General features: G+C 47.4%; 1 protein-coding gene across 5 annotated transcripts in view; it reads right to left on the minus strand.

Annotated features, from left to right (window-relative positions):
- The window catches only part of LOC116435093 (uncharacterized), a 103,935-nt gene that overhangs the window by 13,577 nt on the left and 76,248 nt on the right, over window positions 1-14,110 (minus strand). For all 5 annotated transcript variants that reach the window (XM_076366521.1, XM_076366524.1, XM_076366523.1 and 2 more), the window contains 2 exons: window positions 7,647-9,531; window positions 5,164-5,337 (listed from right to left, as the gene is read on the minus strand). In XM_076366521.1, the coding sequence (XP_076222636.1) occupies window positions 5,164-5,337; window positions 7,647-9,531 (2,059 nt within the window). The remainder of the gene's footprint in view (window positions 1-5,163; window positions 5,338-7,646; window positions 9,532-14,110) is intronic.

Raw genomic sequence — 14,110 nt, forward strand, 5'->3', positions numbered from 1 at the left:
TATATATCAATTTAAGATAGATTAGAAATTTTAATAGAAATACAGTCGAATCACGGTTGTTTGAAATATTAATCAAACGAACGATTTACGATAACGTCGTAATTGCAGGTCACCGACGGCCACGCGATGTCGCCGAACGAAATGCCGGCCATCAGTGGCCGCCGCACGGCATTCGACGCGTCAATCCGAAGCGAAGCGAGAATTGCGCTGAAATGAAATCGATCCTCGCTATCGGCGGCAATAAATCCGCACGGGAATCGGCGCGATATCGGCCCCGTCCCGACACGGTTTCCCCGTCGATCCGCCGATCAACGCCCACCGGCCGATAACAGGCCCGCCGCGCTCGCGGAAAAATAGCCTGCGAAACGGCCGTCGCCTGGCCCGATTTATGTAACTCCACGGGCAGAAATACTTGGACGAAGCCCCGTTTACCCTCGTACGGCTTCGCGGGCGTCACCTCGTACCGATTCGATGGATTTCCCTCGCGGCGGCGAGCCGGGGGAAACCAGCCGAGCGTCCGAAATCGGGGGATCGAGCCTCGAATTCGCGCGAATCGATTGTATCTGCTCGGGGGGGCGGAACAGGGGTGACAAGAGCATGGTATCGAATGAGGCGGTCGCCCATCGGGCGTTTCGTTTGGTTTCCGGCGAGAGTTTTGCGCTCTACGTGGAATGATTCCGATTCGAACGGTGTAGATTGCGGAGCACGTGAACGACTAAGACACTTAACATGCAGAACAGTCGGGGACACACAGAGAACGCTAAGATTCACGGCCAGGCAACAGATCTGGAATTTCAGACGACGATGTGCATTGATTGGACAGGCTGAACCTGGAACCCGCGAACGTCGAGGGTTCAAGCTTGAACTCGACTGCACTGGAATCTTAGAGACGTGAGATCTAAGTTCTCTCTTCCGGAGAGCAGTTCGTTCAGCAATGGATTATCGGGTCTTGTATATTGACGCAGCGATGACGAGGGAATCGATAAGTTTTTCAATCTTATCTCTCGAACTTCCGAAATCGTCGAGCAAGGTATAAATTCAATAGCTCTAAGAACCATCGAACACCATCTACAACGTACAGATCGAGTCACACATTTTCCACCTCTAAGCAAATTCGAAGAATCTAGAACCATTCCCTCGAATGGCGCCAAATAGAAATAAAATCGACATCTGCGTTGAAACAGTATTCCAAACTCATAATACAACGTCATTCGCATCAACGTCTGGAAACACGAACACACGAAATTCCGTACGGTTCATCGGTGCCCAAAAATCCGACAGGCGAAGTCTCCGGGCTGCATTCCCAGCGATCCGGAGACTCTCTCGAGAAAAAAAAACCCGTTACGTTAGATCTCGCATCTTCCCTCGAGCATCTCCCGGCCGAGTGACGAGCACAGAAGCATCGGTATCTGGTCAACAGAAAAATAACGCGTTCCGTGCCAGAGGCTGGCAGCGATGCGAGCCTCGCGCGTATCGCCGGGATAATAACTGCAGGCGAGGCGACTGGTTATCGTTCACGGGGGACGATTCCCGATGGAACCGGCGTCCGAGTATCTGGTTTTGAGCGGCGCGTCGAGAAAAAATGCGGTTTCCCCGTCAACGGCCAGGGAAAAGCTCGTAGCGAGGTCATGGTTGGAGCGCCGCGCCGGTCGCGCGGGCCGGAGGGGGCTGAGTCAGCTTACGTTCCTCTACACCTATCGAAAAACATCGTAACGTTACACTCGAGCCTTGTAATCTTAGACCATTGTGCGCCGGGGGGGAAGCGGTTCTTTACATTCCAGACCACACTTGACTTAAGGTGGCCGGGGCGCGAGGGTTTTATAAGGCGGGCGTGTACCGAGAGCGCGGCGCGCGCGGCTTCGCTCCGCTTCTGGCATTTCTCACGCGCCCGCCTGCCTGCCTGCCTCGTATCGGGGGCCCTTTCTACTCCGGCCACTTTTGACTACGACACCGTACCACGGAGCTCCTTGAACTTCACTGGCGAACGAGCCGCCGGTTCTTTCTGGCTGGAGCCTGTTGATCCTTGGATCTACGGAGCTACGCTTTTTCTCGATATCTTCTCGATATATCAATAATAATAACGTAATTCAATTGCATAAGTTGGTACCACGTTATTTTCATTTTGCATATCTTCCTCGGCGAAATCGTGCGGCATTCAGCGTATCAACTATACATCCTATCATCCTCCATCTTCTTCGTTTGAGACTCGTCGTGGAGGTTGATAGGATGTATAGTTAACACGTTGAATGTCGCACGATTTAGCCGAGGAAAATATGCAAATGAAAATAACGTAGTACCAACTTATGTAATTGAATTGCGTTATTGGTATTGCAGGTTCATCTTGTCGAATGTCACTGCATTGGTTAGCATTATTTATGATATAGAAATGTTTTCAAATAATCAGTATTCAACCCTTTGCACTCGGATGTTTTTATTAGAAATATTCAACATTTCTTTCTTTCTTTCTTTTAACATTACAAATATTTAACATTGAGGAACAAAGCTGTTTTATTCAATGTTTCACGTATCGAGGCATTATACAAAGTTTAACATTAAATATCACATTCTACAGTTTTACTGTGTCAAATCAAGTTGTGACAGAGTCACCTCTCGAGTGGAAAGGGTTAATTTAGTGGACTATAGTAATTCGATTTGGTTGAGGTCACCGGTGACCTCATGGCGTCCAACGTGTTAATCCATTCGCATCGTACGAAAAAGTGAAAAATTGGTCCTCGCCACAAATGTTTCAATTGCATGAGAATAAGAATGGTTCGAGACGTATAAGAAAGTAAAAACGTGTATAGCGACAATTATTGCACTCGTAAAATGTGCCTTTCCCTTTTTTTGTGATGTACAAATTACACGGTAGCGCACATAATGCGCTTGTGATGCAAATGGGTTAACACGTTGAATGCTATGGAGGTCACTGCGGACTAATTACAATTATTATAGTTCACTCAATTAAACCATGATTATTTGAAAACATTTCTATATTATAAATAATGCTAACTAATGGCGGTGACATTCAGCTAGATGAACCTGCAATAATAACAATGCAATTCAATCAAATGATTTAATATTATATTTTTTCCATTTCAAGCATGTACCATTAAATCGTGCGGCATTCAACGTGTTAAAGCTTCGATTTTGATTAAATCGTTTGTTAGTGTGTTTAGTATACTCTGCTTGTTTTTGTTACTATAATTCGGTTTCTCTCTGAATTTCGAAGATTTCTGATGAGTTGGTTTAGGACTTCAGCAAGGTGATTGATACTCGTAAAATTGAGATTTCCCTCTAAACTACTCGAAGCACTGATCGTTCGCTATACTGAATTATTACGAAATGATTTCCAAGGTAAACTGCGATTCAGGTTGATCACCGACACGCGTACTCCGCATCTAGATCATCTACGAATCGAAGACAATCGTCGTCCCCTACGGTCGTTGCCGATCCGAAATGCGTCGCGGCTGTAACCGGTAGCACGGTGAATTATTAAAAAGGCAGCATTTGTATGCAAATTCGAAATTGATTCCCGTCAGCGCAACTGGTTCTCCGGGTCAAGATTTCTCTCGGAGCGATTTACCAGGCAGAAACACGGCAAGCGGCGATTAGAAAATTGCCTAACGATCCGCATACCGTCGAGCTCCATCCCACGGTCGGTTCTCTCTCCGAGCATCGTTTGCATACGCCTTTAAAAGCGCGTGCAACAGCTGCGCCGCGCCGGTTGTCGTAGGTATCGCCGATTAATTTCCCGGCGCGCGTGCAAACCGTTCGTTCCCCGGTTCAAATAGGAAATTCGAAATCTATAGAAACGTTGGCCGCGCCAACGGTCCTTCGGCGGCCATTGTGCGGCCGGGGCCGGCAATTTCCTGCGCGGACCCGCGGACACGCCGCGCGCCCGTCCCTTTAAACAACGATTCCGTCGATTCCGCCGCCTTTACAACCTTACGCAACGCTAAATTATTCATGCGGAATGCCAGAGCTGTGTTCCGCGTTGAATACTTCTCGCGATTACTGCCCGAAATACCCCTCTCGCCGACGCGCTCGCCATTATTTTGCTTTAGTGGCCAATTATCGACGCTGCTGGACTGGCTTCGCTGACAGACCACGGGGAAGAATAGAATCATTCTGGATGGAATCATGACATGGTTTCGATGTGAAAGAATCTTGGGAAATAATTAGGTATCTTTGATCTTTTTCGTGGGAAACTGTGGATCGTTTTATATATTCGTGTCTTTAGGAGTTATCTTGGGAAATGTTGAAAACCGAAGTTTGTTGGATTTCTGTTAGATTTGTTTATTAAAATTTACGTGTATTTCAGTGATGCTGAAGAATCTTGGGAAATGATTAAGTATCTTTGATCTTTTCCATGGGAAACTGGATCGTTTTATATACTCGTGTTTTTAGAAGTTATCTTGGGAAATGTTGAAAACAGAAGTTTCTTAGATTCCTGTTAGATTGATATTTGCTTGTTAGAATGTACGTGTATTCGAGTGACCAAGGTTCGAGTTCCGATATGACACCGTTGATTTACTGCTACTGTTTATTATAGGTTCAGTGACTCGCGCCGCAGGTGTTCCGTAGAAGTTCACGAGACTGCAGTGAAACGAAAACATTGCTAACGACTCGAACTAATGAATTACGTAGTGCACACGTCGTTCCTTATCTTTGCCAGAACTGGCAACTACGTGGCATGCAAGTGTTATTTCACTTAGCAACAGATCGGTTAACAATCGACATCGCCTCGGTCAAGCAGAATGTGAACGTGGCCGAGTGTCCTCCTCGCGAAACAATATCACTCTTCTATGTAATAGACCATAAATTAATCAAACATTCCTAATGCACACCTAACATAGAGAACTCGAATGAAAACCTATAAAACTCAAATAAATCTCGTACTGAACCAACCACGCTATTTCCCACGATAGACAAACCACAACAGACCTAAAATTTTTCATTCATCTTCGACTCACACAACCTCGTTAATTAATCCACGATCGAGAAGGCTTTCCTGAAACGTCAGAACTCCGTTCCACATCGTCAGAGACAAGGACTCCTCAGAAAAGCATGATCAACGACGATCTAGCCTCGAGCGGATCAATGAACACACAGGAAGGGCCACGGGACCGAAACCACGCGAGACGGCCGCGAACGGAATCATACCTGGTATTTTCTGATGGAGTGTAGCTGCTGCTGCGTGGGCTCCGCATTGGCGTTATCGGTGCTCTCCACATTATTGTTCTGCGTGGACAGACGTAGATTATCTTTCGGCGGCCTGGCTGGCGCCCTCTTTTGATCTCTCGGCGGTATGGCAGGTTTCAGCCCGTTCAGACCGGCCTAAAAATCCGTTCCGGAAAGAAACAGGCTCGCATTAATCCAGCCGGGAACCGGTGGCCGCCGCGCGATCGCGGCTGCGTCACAGGTGTACATCGTTTTAACAAAACTCCTTCGCCTCGGTGATTCGACAATTTCCATCGAAGGAGTCGCTCGCTCGCTTCGTTTTCGTTTCGTTTCGATTCGTTCCTCCTCTCTCCTCGTTGCCGAACGACCGGTCGTACGACCACGACGGGCACCCGTCGCGCGTCCGCTTCCGTTCTCGACCACGCGGAAGCGAACAACGCGAAGCTCGGAGAGGAACAGTTGGCGGAAAGTAGACGAAGAAGAAGAAGAAGAAGATGAAGAAGAAGAAGAGAGAGAAGATGAACAGGAAGAGAGAAGTGTGGCAGACGAGAAAGACGCGAGAGACAGAGGACAGCCGGGGCGATTGCACTACGAGAGACAGTTTCTACGGCTACGCGGAGAGTGTTCGCAATTGGCGCTGTCTACTTTACCATGCTTCCCAAGTCTACTAGTGTGTCCGTTCCGCATGCGATCTCTGTTGCCCCTTGTCCCGTGAGAAACGGAGTACTCCGTGCTCTTTGCAGCTTCGCTTGCCAGCGATCGAGGAATCACGGGGAACGTGTCTGTGCTCGTTCGAGGCTTCTTTTCTTCGCTGATTTTTTAGGAATCGCCGATGGAGATGTTGGAGTTTTGATATTTATTGTGGTAATGGGACGTAAGAGTCCCTTGAGATTTGCCTTTTCTAGAGGTTCGGAGCCGAGTGACTTAATTTATGATGGAACGATGAGATTGTAGATTTATAGATACTGAGCAAAATAGATTACCGAGTAGGATATTTAACATAATCTACACAAGAAAGCATGTAGAATAACATACTAACGAAGGAACATATTCCAATACTTTACACGTATATTTTAACACGCGTTCTGCTGGAGTCCGTCAAAATACCTGTCGACACTTTTTGCACGGTGACGCTCGCTCAAAAGAATTCTGCGCAGGCTAATGCTCAACGTTAACACGTTGCACGGTTATTTTGGACGACCGTCGTTACAGTGTATACCAGAAGAATCTCTCTTCAATATCGCAGTCAACATTGACTATATACTCAATCCCGTCTCATCGTCGCAAGAATCTGAGCGTCAACCCGTCCGAATACCACGAAGACAATTTCCATCAAACTCCATCTCCAAGAAGCCTCGAACAAGAGACAACTCCGTTCCATTGAAATCTCAATAGCCTAAGTTTCAAGCAACAATGAAAGATTCCCCGGTCACCACGAAGCCCGAAGAACCACCCGCACACTCCGTTTCAACGGGGCAAGGGCAGCGAGGAAAGGTCAAAGCAAGGTTTACCTGATGTCTGTCAAGTTGATCTAGTCCCTGGCACGAAGCGTACATACGTGTCCTCGAGGAAGCGTCCGAGGGGTTCACCAGTTCCGTGGTGTGCTGGCTCGAACCGCGTCGTCTCGCACCAGGATACCGTTTAGCAGGTGTCCACCAGGAGTTCGTTAGTCGGGCGAGATTCGTGTCCGAGTGGCAGGATCGGCGCAAGCCGGGTCGGAAGTGATCGGGTCGGGGACGGGTCAGCTCTGGGTTGCTCGTCGACGCGTCCCGGTTCACCGGTGGACCGCCGGGACAGCCCGGAAATAGCTTGGACCGTTTGTACTCGAGAGACAGCCGGGAATTTTTCTGGTTCTGCGCGTTGGGGGACTCGTCCAAGACGCTAAGACGCTCCTCGCTGACCCAGGCGGCTGGGTCCAGGCACCGCGGGCCGCGAGACATTTCGCGCAAGGAATTCCGGGAATTTTGATTGGTCTCCTCGACGAACGACAGCCGTCGCGACGGGCCGTTCGTCGAGCCTCCGGCGAACGTGCCCCGCGACGAGGACTCGTTCGGGCTGTCTCTCTCCTCGAAGACGACGCTGCACGGACCGTTCGCAGCGTCGCCGGGGAACAGGGACAAATCCCGCGAGAAACGCACTTGCAGTTGCTTAACCTTGGGACGGTCTACGATCAGGTTCTCCATGGACTCGGACCAGTCCGGCTTCGAGAGCGAACGGTTAGGACTCGAGCCGACGGTCTCGTCGTTGATAATGAATCCGAGGGATGCCGGGCCACGGACAACGCTCGGTTCGAGCCGTGAGCCAGCGCTCGGACGGAACGGCGGCGGGGTGTTGTTAGAGGGTGAACAGTGCAGCGTGCTCAAGGAAGCGTGACGTGGAAGCGTTTTGCGGTGACGTGGCTCGTGGTGGTGGTGCACGAAAGATAGAAAGCTGTCGAGAAGCAAACTCTTGACTTTGGACCTTACCTTCTTCGAGGAGTCGTGCTTTCTGTCTAGCGTGCGCGGTGCAGCGACGGTCTCGTCGCTGCTAGCCACGAGGCTATGATCGTTCGAGGGGATGCAAGGTGGTTGTGATGGTTGTGATGGTGGTGGTGGTGATGTTGGTGGTGTCGGTGGTGTCGTTTGTTGCGCCGACGACGGGGATGTTACCGCGGTACCGAGGCTAGTGCACGCGGCCGTACCGTCGTCCCCGGTCACCAGCAGGCCCACGTCGCGGTTCACGATCCCGTTACGCTCCCGTTTCGGCTCTAGAGTGTTCTGCTTGCTGTTCCCGGGGGTCTTGTTCGGCGGGGGATAGACGGGATGGCACTTGGTCACCGGCACGAAATCGGGCGGGCAATCGACGGCCACCTCGCGGTACGTCCTCCCACCGACCACTAAAAAGCTACGGTCAGCGTGATGATGCTGTTCGTGATCGGTGGACGCGTCGCTCCTCAACGTCGAGTAACCGCTAGAGATCTGCTGGTGCTTCTTCTTCTTCGGTCGCTGCCTCGAGGACGAGGAGAGGCTGCTGCCCGACTCGATCCCGACTAGATCCTCGTTAGATCCGGAAGATCGTATCAGCTCCTCCACGTCTAGACTCCTGGTTTTAGCTTTCAGCTTGTTCCGCTCCTCCATTTGTCTGCGGGTCTTCGTGCTTTTCGAGGACTTGCCGACGGTGTTCGTGTCCGACTGCAACTGTTCCTTGACCCTGGCCGGAGAGCCTCTGTCTTGGTCCCTCGGGAGTCTAGGGATGGTGCATTGCTCGTCGATCAGTCTGGTCAGGTCGGACACCTCGTCCGATCTCATCAGCAGACCCTGGAGATCTTGGAGATCTGCCAGCCCGTACGCTGGATTGTCGAAAGACGTCGCTTCCCTCGTTCTGCCGAACCTGGGAGCGACTTTGATCTCCGGGACGACCGGCCTGCAAGGAGAGCCTAGGTCTATTCTCCTGGCGTCGTACGTGGGCGAGTCTTTCCCTCTGTTCTTCGCGTGTCTCAGGACCAGACTGCTGTCCAAAGGAGCCGTGCTGTCCGACCGACCCGATGAGCTCCTCGGACTGGCTGAATCGTCGCTGCAGGTCTTGAGCATGGTCGGGTAATCCTCCTTGGCGAACGGGTAATCCTCCTCGACGTCCACGTCGACGCTGGACTCTTTCTGCCCGTTCGTGTCCTCGTTCACTCCTTCGTCCTCCTCCTCTTCCTCGAAGTCTTTGAAGGGATTCTTCAGGTCCAGCGAGCCCAACGTCGACGGACTGCGACGGTACTTATCGTTGTCCGAGTCTTTGGCGCAGTCCTTCCTGGACCGTTTACACTCGTCCTCGTCCTCGAGGCTCTCCGAACCGATCTTTAGCTCGATCTTGACCATATGCGGCTGGTGATGGCCGTTCCTCACGCACGATCGCACGCTAGAGTCCGTCACGTCCGTGTGCTCTAGGCTAGACACGATTTTCACGCGGTCCTCGAGGATGCGCGGAGGCGGCGGCGGCGGAGGCGGCGCAGGCGGTGACTTAAGGGTGTCGTTTTTAAGGTTTAGGGAGAGGTCGAGGTCGCTAGCTAGCTCGCTACGGGGGCCACGAAGCTCGTTCCTATAGTCGGAAGAGCAATTCTTTACCTTGTTGGGGTAGGCCTTCTGTAGAAGGGTGTCGGGTACGTCGACTGGTAGCTCCCGGTGAGGCCCTAGGCCGCCAGGGGCCCACATCTCATCGGGACCCAGTCCCTCCTGCGGCTTCTTCGCGTTGTTGTTCTCCTGCAGCTGGCCCTGTTGGCTCTGCTGCTGTTGCTGTTGTTGCTGCTGCTGCTGCTGCTGCTGCTGCTGCTGCTGTTGCTGCGAGTGTATGTCCGTCACGCCACTGCCGTTACGAATTCGGGACCTGTCGGACAAAGCGGAGAAGGTGACCTTTTTAACGATTTTCGATGCGTCCGGTGCCTCCATCCTGTTCACCACTTCTCTCTTTCTCTCTCTCTCTTTCTCTCTCTTTCTCTCTCGTTCTCTCCCTCTCTCTCTCTCTCTCGTTCTCACTCTCTCTCTCTCTCTCTCTCGCGCTCGCTCGTTCATCTCTTTTCTTTATCGAGATCTCCGGCTCCCCGCGTTCGGGGAACGCGGCTCTCCTCTATTCAGCCCGCGACCCACTCGCGCTATTTACAGAACGAAGTGGCCGCGACCGGTGCTTCGAAACTCGCCTCGAACCTAGACTTTTTTTTTTATCGAACTTTGATACGCGTGATTTCGTGCTCGATACGAAATGACGCTCGCTATGTTATGCTGACCGATTGACCTTCTTCGGGTGTTTATACAGTCGATGTTTGATTCTGTTTTAATTGTTGGTCGTTTTAGTGGTTTTCAGTGGAATATGGAGCCATCTGATATTCAACCGTTTATCATTGGAAGTAGAAAGACTGTCAGTGATAGATAGTATTGACAATTATAGGATGAATTACTTGAAACACCGTGACGACCAGACTGCAGAACTATATGCATTTACAGTGCATAATCTTCAGAATATCAATAAACCGTATTCTTCATTCGTATTTAATCTAAATGCACTTGTTTTAAAATCATTTGTGATTGACATGAAATTTCATTTCCAAACGTGTCTACGTGCATTTGAACAAATTTTTGCAGCCTGACAATGAACGTAACGGATCAGATGATAACCGTTCTACCACGCAGATTTTAATATTTAATAAATTATATCAAATCGTAATAATATAACGTGCACATTTTTATAAAAATATTTTGTACGACTGATGCGATTAATAAAGGTCCGAACCATCAGCTTTTGCGATCTCCGCTCAAATAAACGAAGCTTTAATGAAATAAGCATTCTATTATTCAAAAATTCCCTTGCCCGGTCACGTTCGTATCTCTATTAATTCAGACGGCTCCACTGTTTCCCCGCAACTTCGCGGATCGCAAGCTAATAAATTAATCGCGGAATTTCACCGGGAATTTCATCCACTGTTCATTTAATTCCAACGAAAATCGAAGAACTCAACGATCCGACACCGAATTAGAAAGTCCGACGATTCGAGGCAGAGTTCCACGGCACCGTGGCTCGTAACAATCGGAAATAATTAAACAAGTAACAGAGTACAGTTAACAAGACAGTGTAGGGATCGAAGACAATAAGAAAGACGAAAAGGGGGAGAATATCATAGCGACAAGACAACGATGGAAAGTAAATACAAGGTTGTTCGGTGCCAGGTTTACTTAACCCGTTAACCCGTTAAAAACCTCCCGTGGAGCGAGCAATTAAAATCGACCAACGACGAGTATACACGTCGAACGCAGAGCAAACACACGTATGATATATTTTAACCCTCGTACTAACTAACGAAACGTTCGAGTTCGTTCAAATCTCAATATTCTCAGATTCCCGTATAATCGTTCCATTTTCAGAACCGAAAAAAATTGAAATCCACGGTAATTTTCTCAAATCTCCACGAAAATGTAACAAATTCTGCTACTATAAAGATTAGTAAACAACTAAAATGTAGTAAAACAAATGAAGAGTTACATGTTTATCTAAAAAGGTAAACAGTTTATTATCAAAAAGATTCTTGTATTATATTCCCATATTTTGGCATAGCGTACCATTTTCAGAACCCCAAAAGAATTAAAATGCACAGTAATTTTCTGAAATCTCCACGAAAATGTAACAAATTCTGCTACTATAAAGATTAGTAAACAACTAAAACATATTAAAACAAATAAAGAAGAGTTGCATGTTTATCTACAAAGGTAAACAGTTCATTATCAAAAAAACTCATATTATATTCCCATATTTTAGCATAAACGTTCCATTTTCAGAACCCCAAAAGAATTGAAATGCACAATAATTTTCTCAAATCTTCACAAATATGTAGCAAACAACTAAAACATATTAAAACAAATAAAGAAGAGTTGCATGTTTATCTAAAAAGGTAAACTGTTCGTTGCCAAAAAAGATTCTTATCATTCTAAAATTCAAGATGACGTGTACACTCGTCGAACGCGATTAACTGGTTAAAATGTAACACAACGTTCGCTCGCAGTAATTGCGGATCAAAGGAAAAGCGGTGCAACGTCGAAGCTTTTGACGTGAACGCATCGGCATATTTCGGGGTGAGAGTTACGCTAACTACGGAGGAGCGGAGTGAACAATCAAGGGGTAAGCTAACGAGTTTTCTAAGCGCGTTTTCTTACGCGCGATCGAGGCCAGGCCGAGTTACAGCCACTTACCGGCGCGAAATCATAGTTCTAAACTGTCGGAGCCGCGGATGGTCCGGCCTCCGGTTGAAATTTCCTTCGGGAAAAGTTACCGTTCGACGCGCCTACGCGCGCGCCAACGGCATCGTTCTCCTGTCGAAGTTGTAAAATTAACCTCCCGCGGCCGTGCTTAACGAAACATTAAGCCGCCCCGTGAATTCTGCGCGAAGATTATTTTGAATACCGCCTCCACTTCTGGCACGTACACGCTTCCTTTTAATGCCGCTGCTATGCGGCATGGTTAATTAAACACGGGCTACTAATTTAGGAATCAAGAATTGCATTCGTTTACTCGCGAATTTCTTAATCGTGCGCTTCGCAAGAGGAATGATACAATAGTAACGGGAATTATTTTTTGTCAATTAAGTTCATTGGTAACGGAAGTGTAAATCCATCTAAATATTGTAAAAACAAAAAAAAAAAAAGATGTGCAAAAGTTCTGTTACTTTTAAGTACTTAGTCCGATATCTTAATCTCTCAGCATTGTTACGAGAACCATTCATTAAGGGATTAATCAATAAAACTATAGATAATAATAAACAGTATAATATTCTCTTCCTACGAACTTCATACAGTTACACTTTCGTTTAAAAGAAAATCCAACGCAACAAATGAAACGAAAATCGAGTCTCAGCGACGTTCGTCCCTCCGTAAAATGAAGTCTCGCGCGTTGCCACGATCGCCGCGCGACTGGATCATTATCGGAAAGGTGATGACCTTAAGGAGCGAGCAAGCAATGCATGAAAGCTCGCGATCGACGTTGAAGAGCGTGACGCGTCTCGGAAAAGGCTGCGTAAAAGTGAATTTTCACGCGACAATGGGTATCGGTAGAAAGCGCCCCGTGCGTGCAACCGCCCGCCCTTTTCACCGCGCGATTCCTCGCCCCGACCCCGTAATAACCGCGGGACGTCCGCTAGGAGAGAGCGGACATCTTGGAGAAACTTGCCCCGGTTTTCCACGACGGAAACCTGCTAGGATTCCGACAGGAAAACGAGATAGGACGCGCGCGCCGCTGTCCTATCGCGATTTTTCCGAATCTTCGCTCGCATTTTACCGAGTTTCCTCGGAACTGTCCACTCTTATCGAGATCAGACTCCTCCGCTAGGAGTCCGACAAGCGAAAGGCGTGAGATGGCCTCTCGAGATGAGGCGGGAAAGGGTTGGTTCCGAGTTTCATCCGTGAAAGGGATGAAAGAACGAAAGGACATTTGAATTGGGATTAATAGTGTAGCTTCTTAACATATTGCATTTTTATATAAAGACACTTAGCTGTGCAACTTCTCTAATTACCACAGTATTGAAGAAAATATAAAATCTAATTCGAATTGATTATATATTTAAAATATATTACATAACAATATATCTAAGTTTTTCTATGTATAGTGATATAAGTTGACCTCAGTGAAAATTGCCATTCGCACAATTCAATTTTCTGAAAATTAGCTGGTACGCAATATGTTAACCCTTTGAAATAGATAATCAATTCGAATTAAATTTTATATTTTTTTCAATGCTGTGGTAATTAGCGAAGTTGCATAGCTCAATGTCTTTAATGACATTAAATGAGAAATACTATAGTATATATAGAGTTTTTCACAGCTCTGTTTTTAGAACACTGTATGTGCAAGTAGCATTTAGTTTTAGTAACAGAAAATGGGTGAAAACAATTGTGGCACTGTATTATGTTGATGCAAAAATTTTGATGTTCGTAAGAGATAAAAGATCTCATCTGTTCGCTAGATGAACGAAAACCAAATAAAAACGGAGAAACCAGTGTCCTTCATATAGACTATAATAGTTTGAAAACATATTTGTTTTGAAAGAATAATCTTTCATTAATCACGTACAAAACGTCAAAATGGCGCACCGACTCAATACAAATATTAATTCAGGAATACGAAGAAATGGTAGTCGAGAAGAATCCGTTACACTTCGCCAAGACTTCCATTACGAATGAAATAGTGCAAAAACATCATAAAAATTCATTGCGTTTTTACTGTGCAAGATGTTACGTAAAATCGCGTTATGTCGCATACGCTCTGTAATCCACGAGTCAGTATGAAATACTCCAGTCCAGCGGTGTGTCTATTAAAAGTTAGCCCTTTGCACAAGTTTCTCACTAATATTAAACATTTTTCGACGAGACGAAGACGATATTCTCTGAAACTCGAACAGATGTCACAAGTACATCGAGGAACAAAG

Source organism: Nomia melanderi, chromosome 4 (assembly GCF_051020985.1).
Source record: "Nomia melanderi isolate GNS246 chromosome 4, iyNomMela1, whole genome shotgun sequence".
NCBI lineage: Eukaryota > Metazoa > Arthropoda > Insecta > Hymenoptera > Halictidae > Nomia > Nomia melanderi.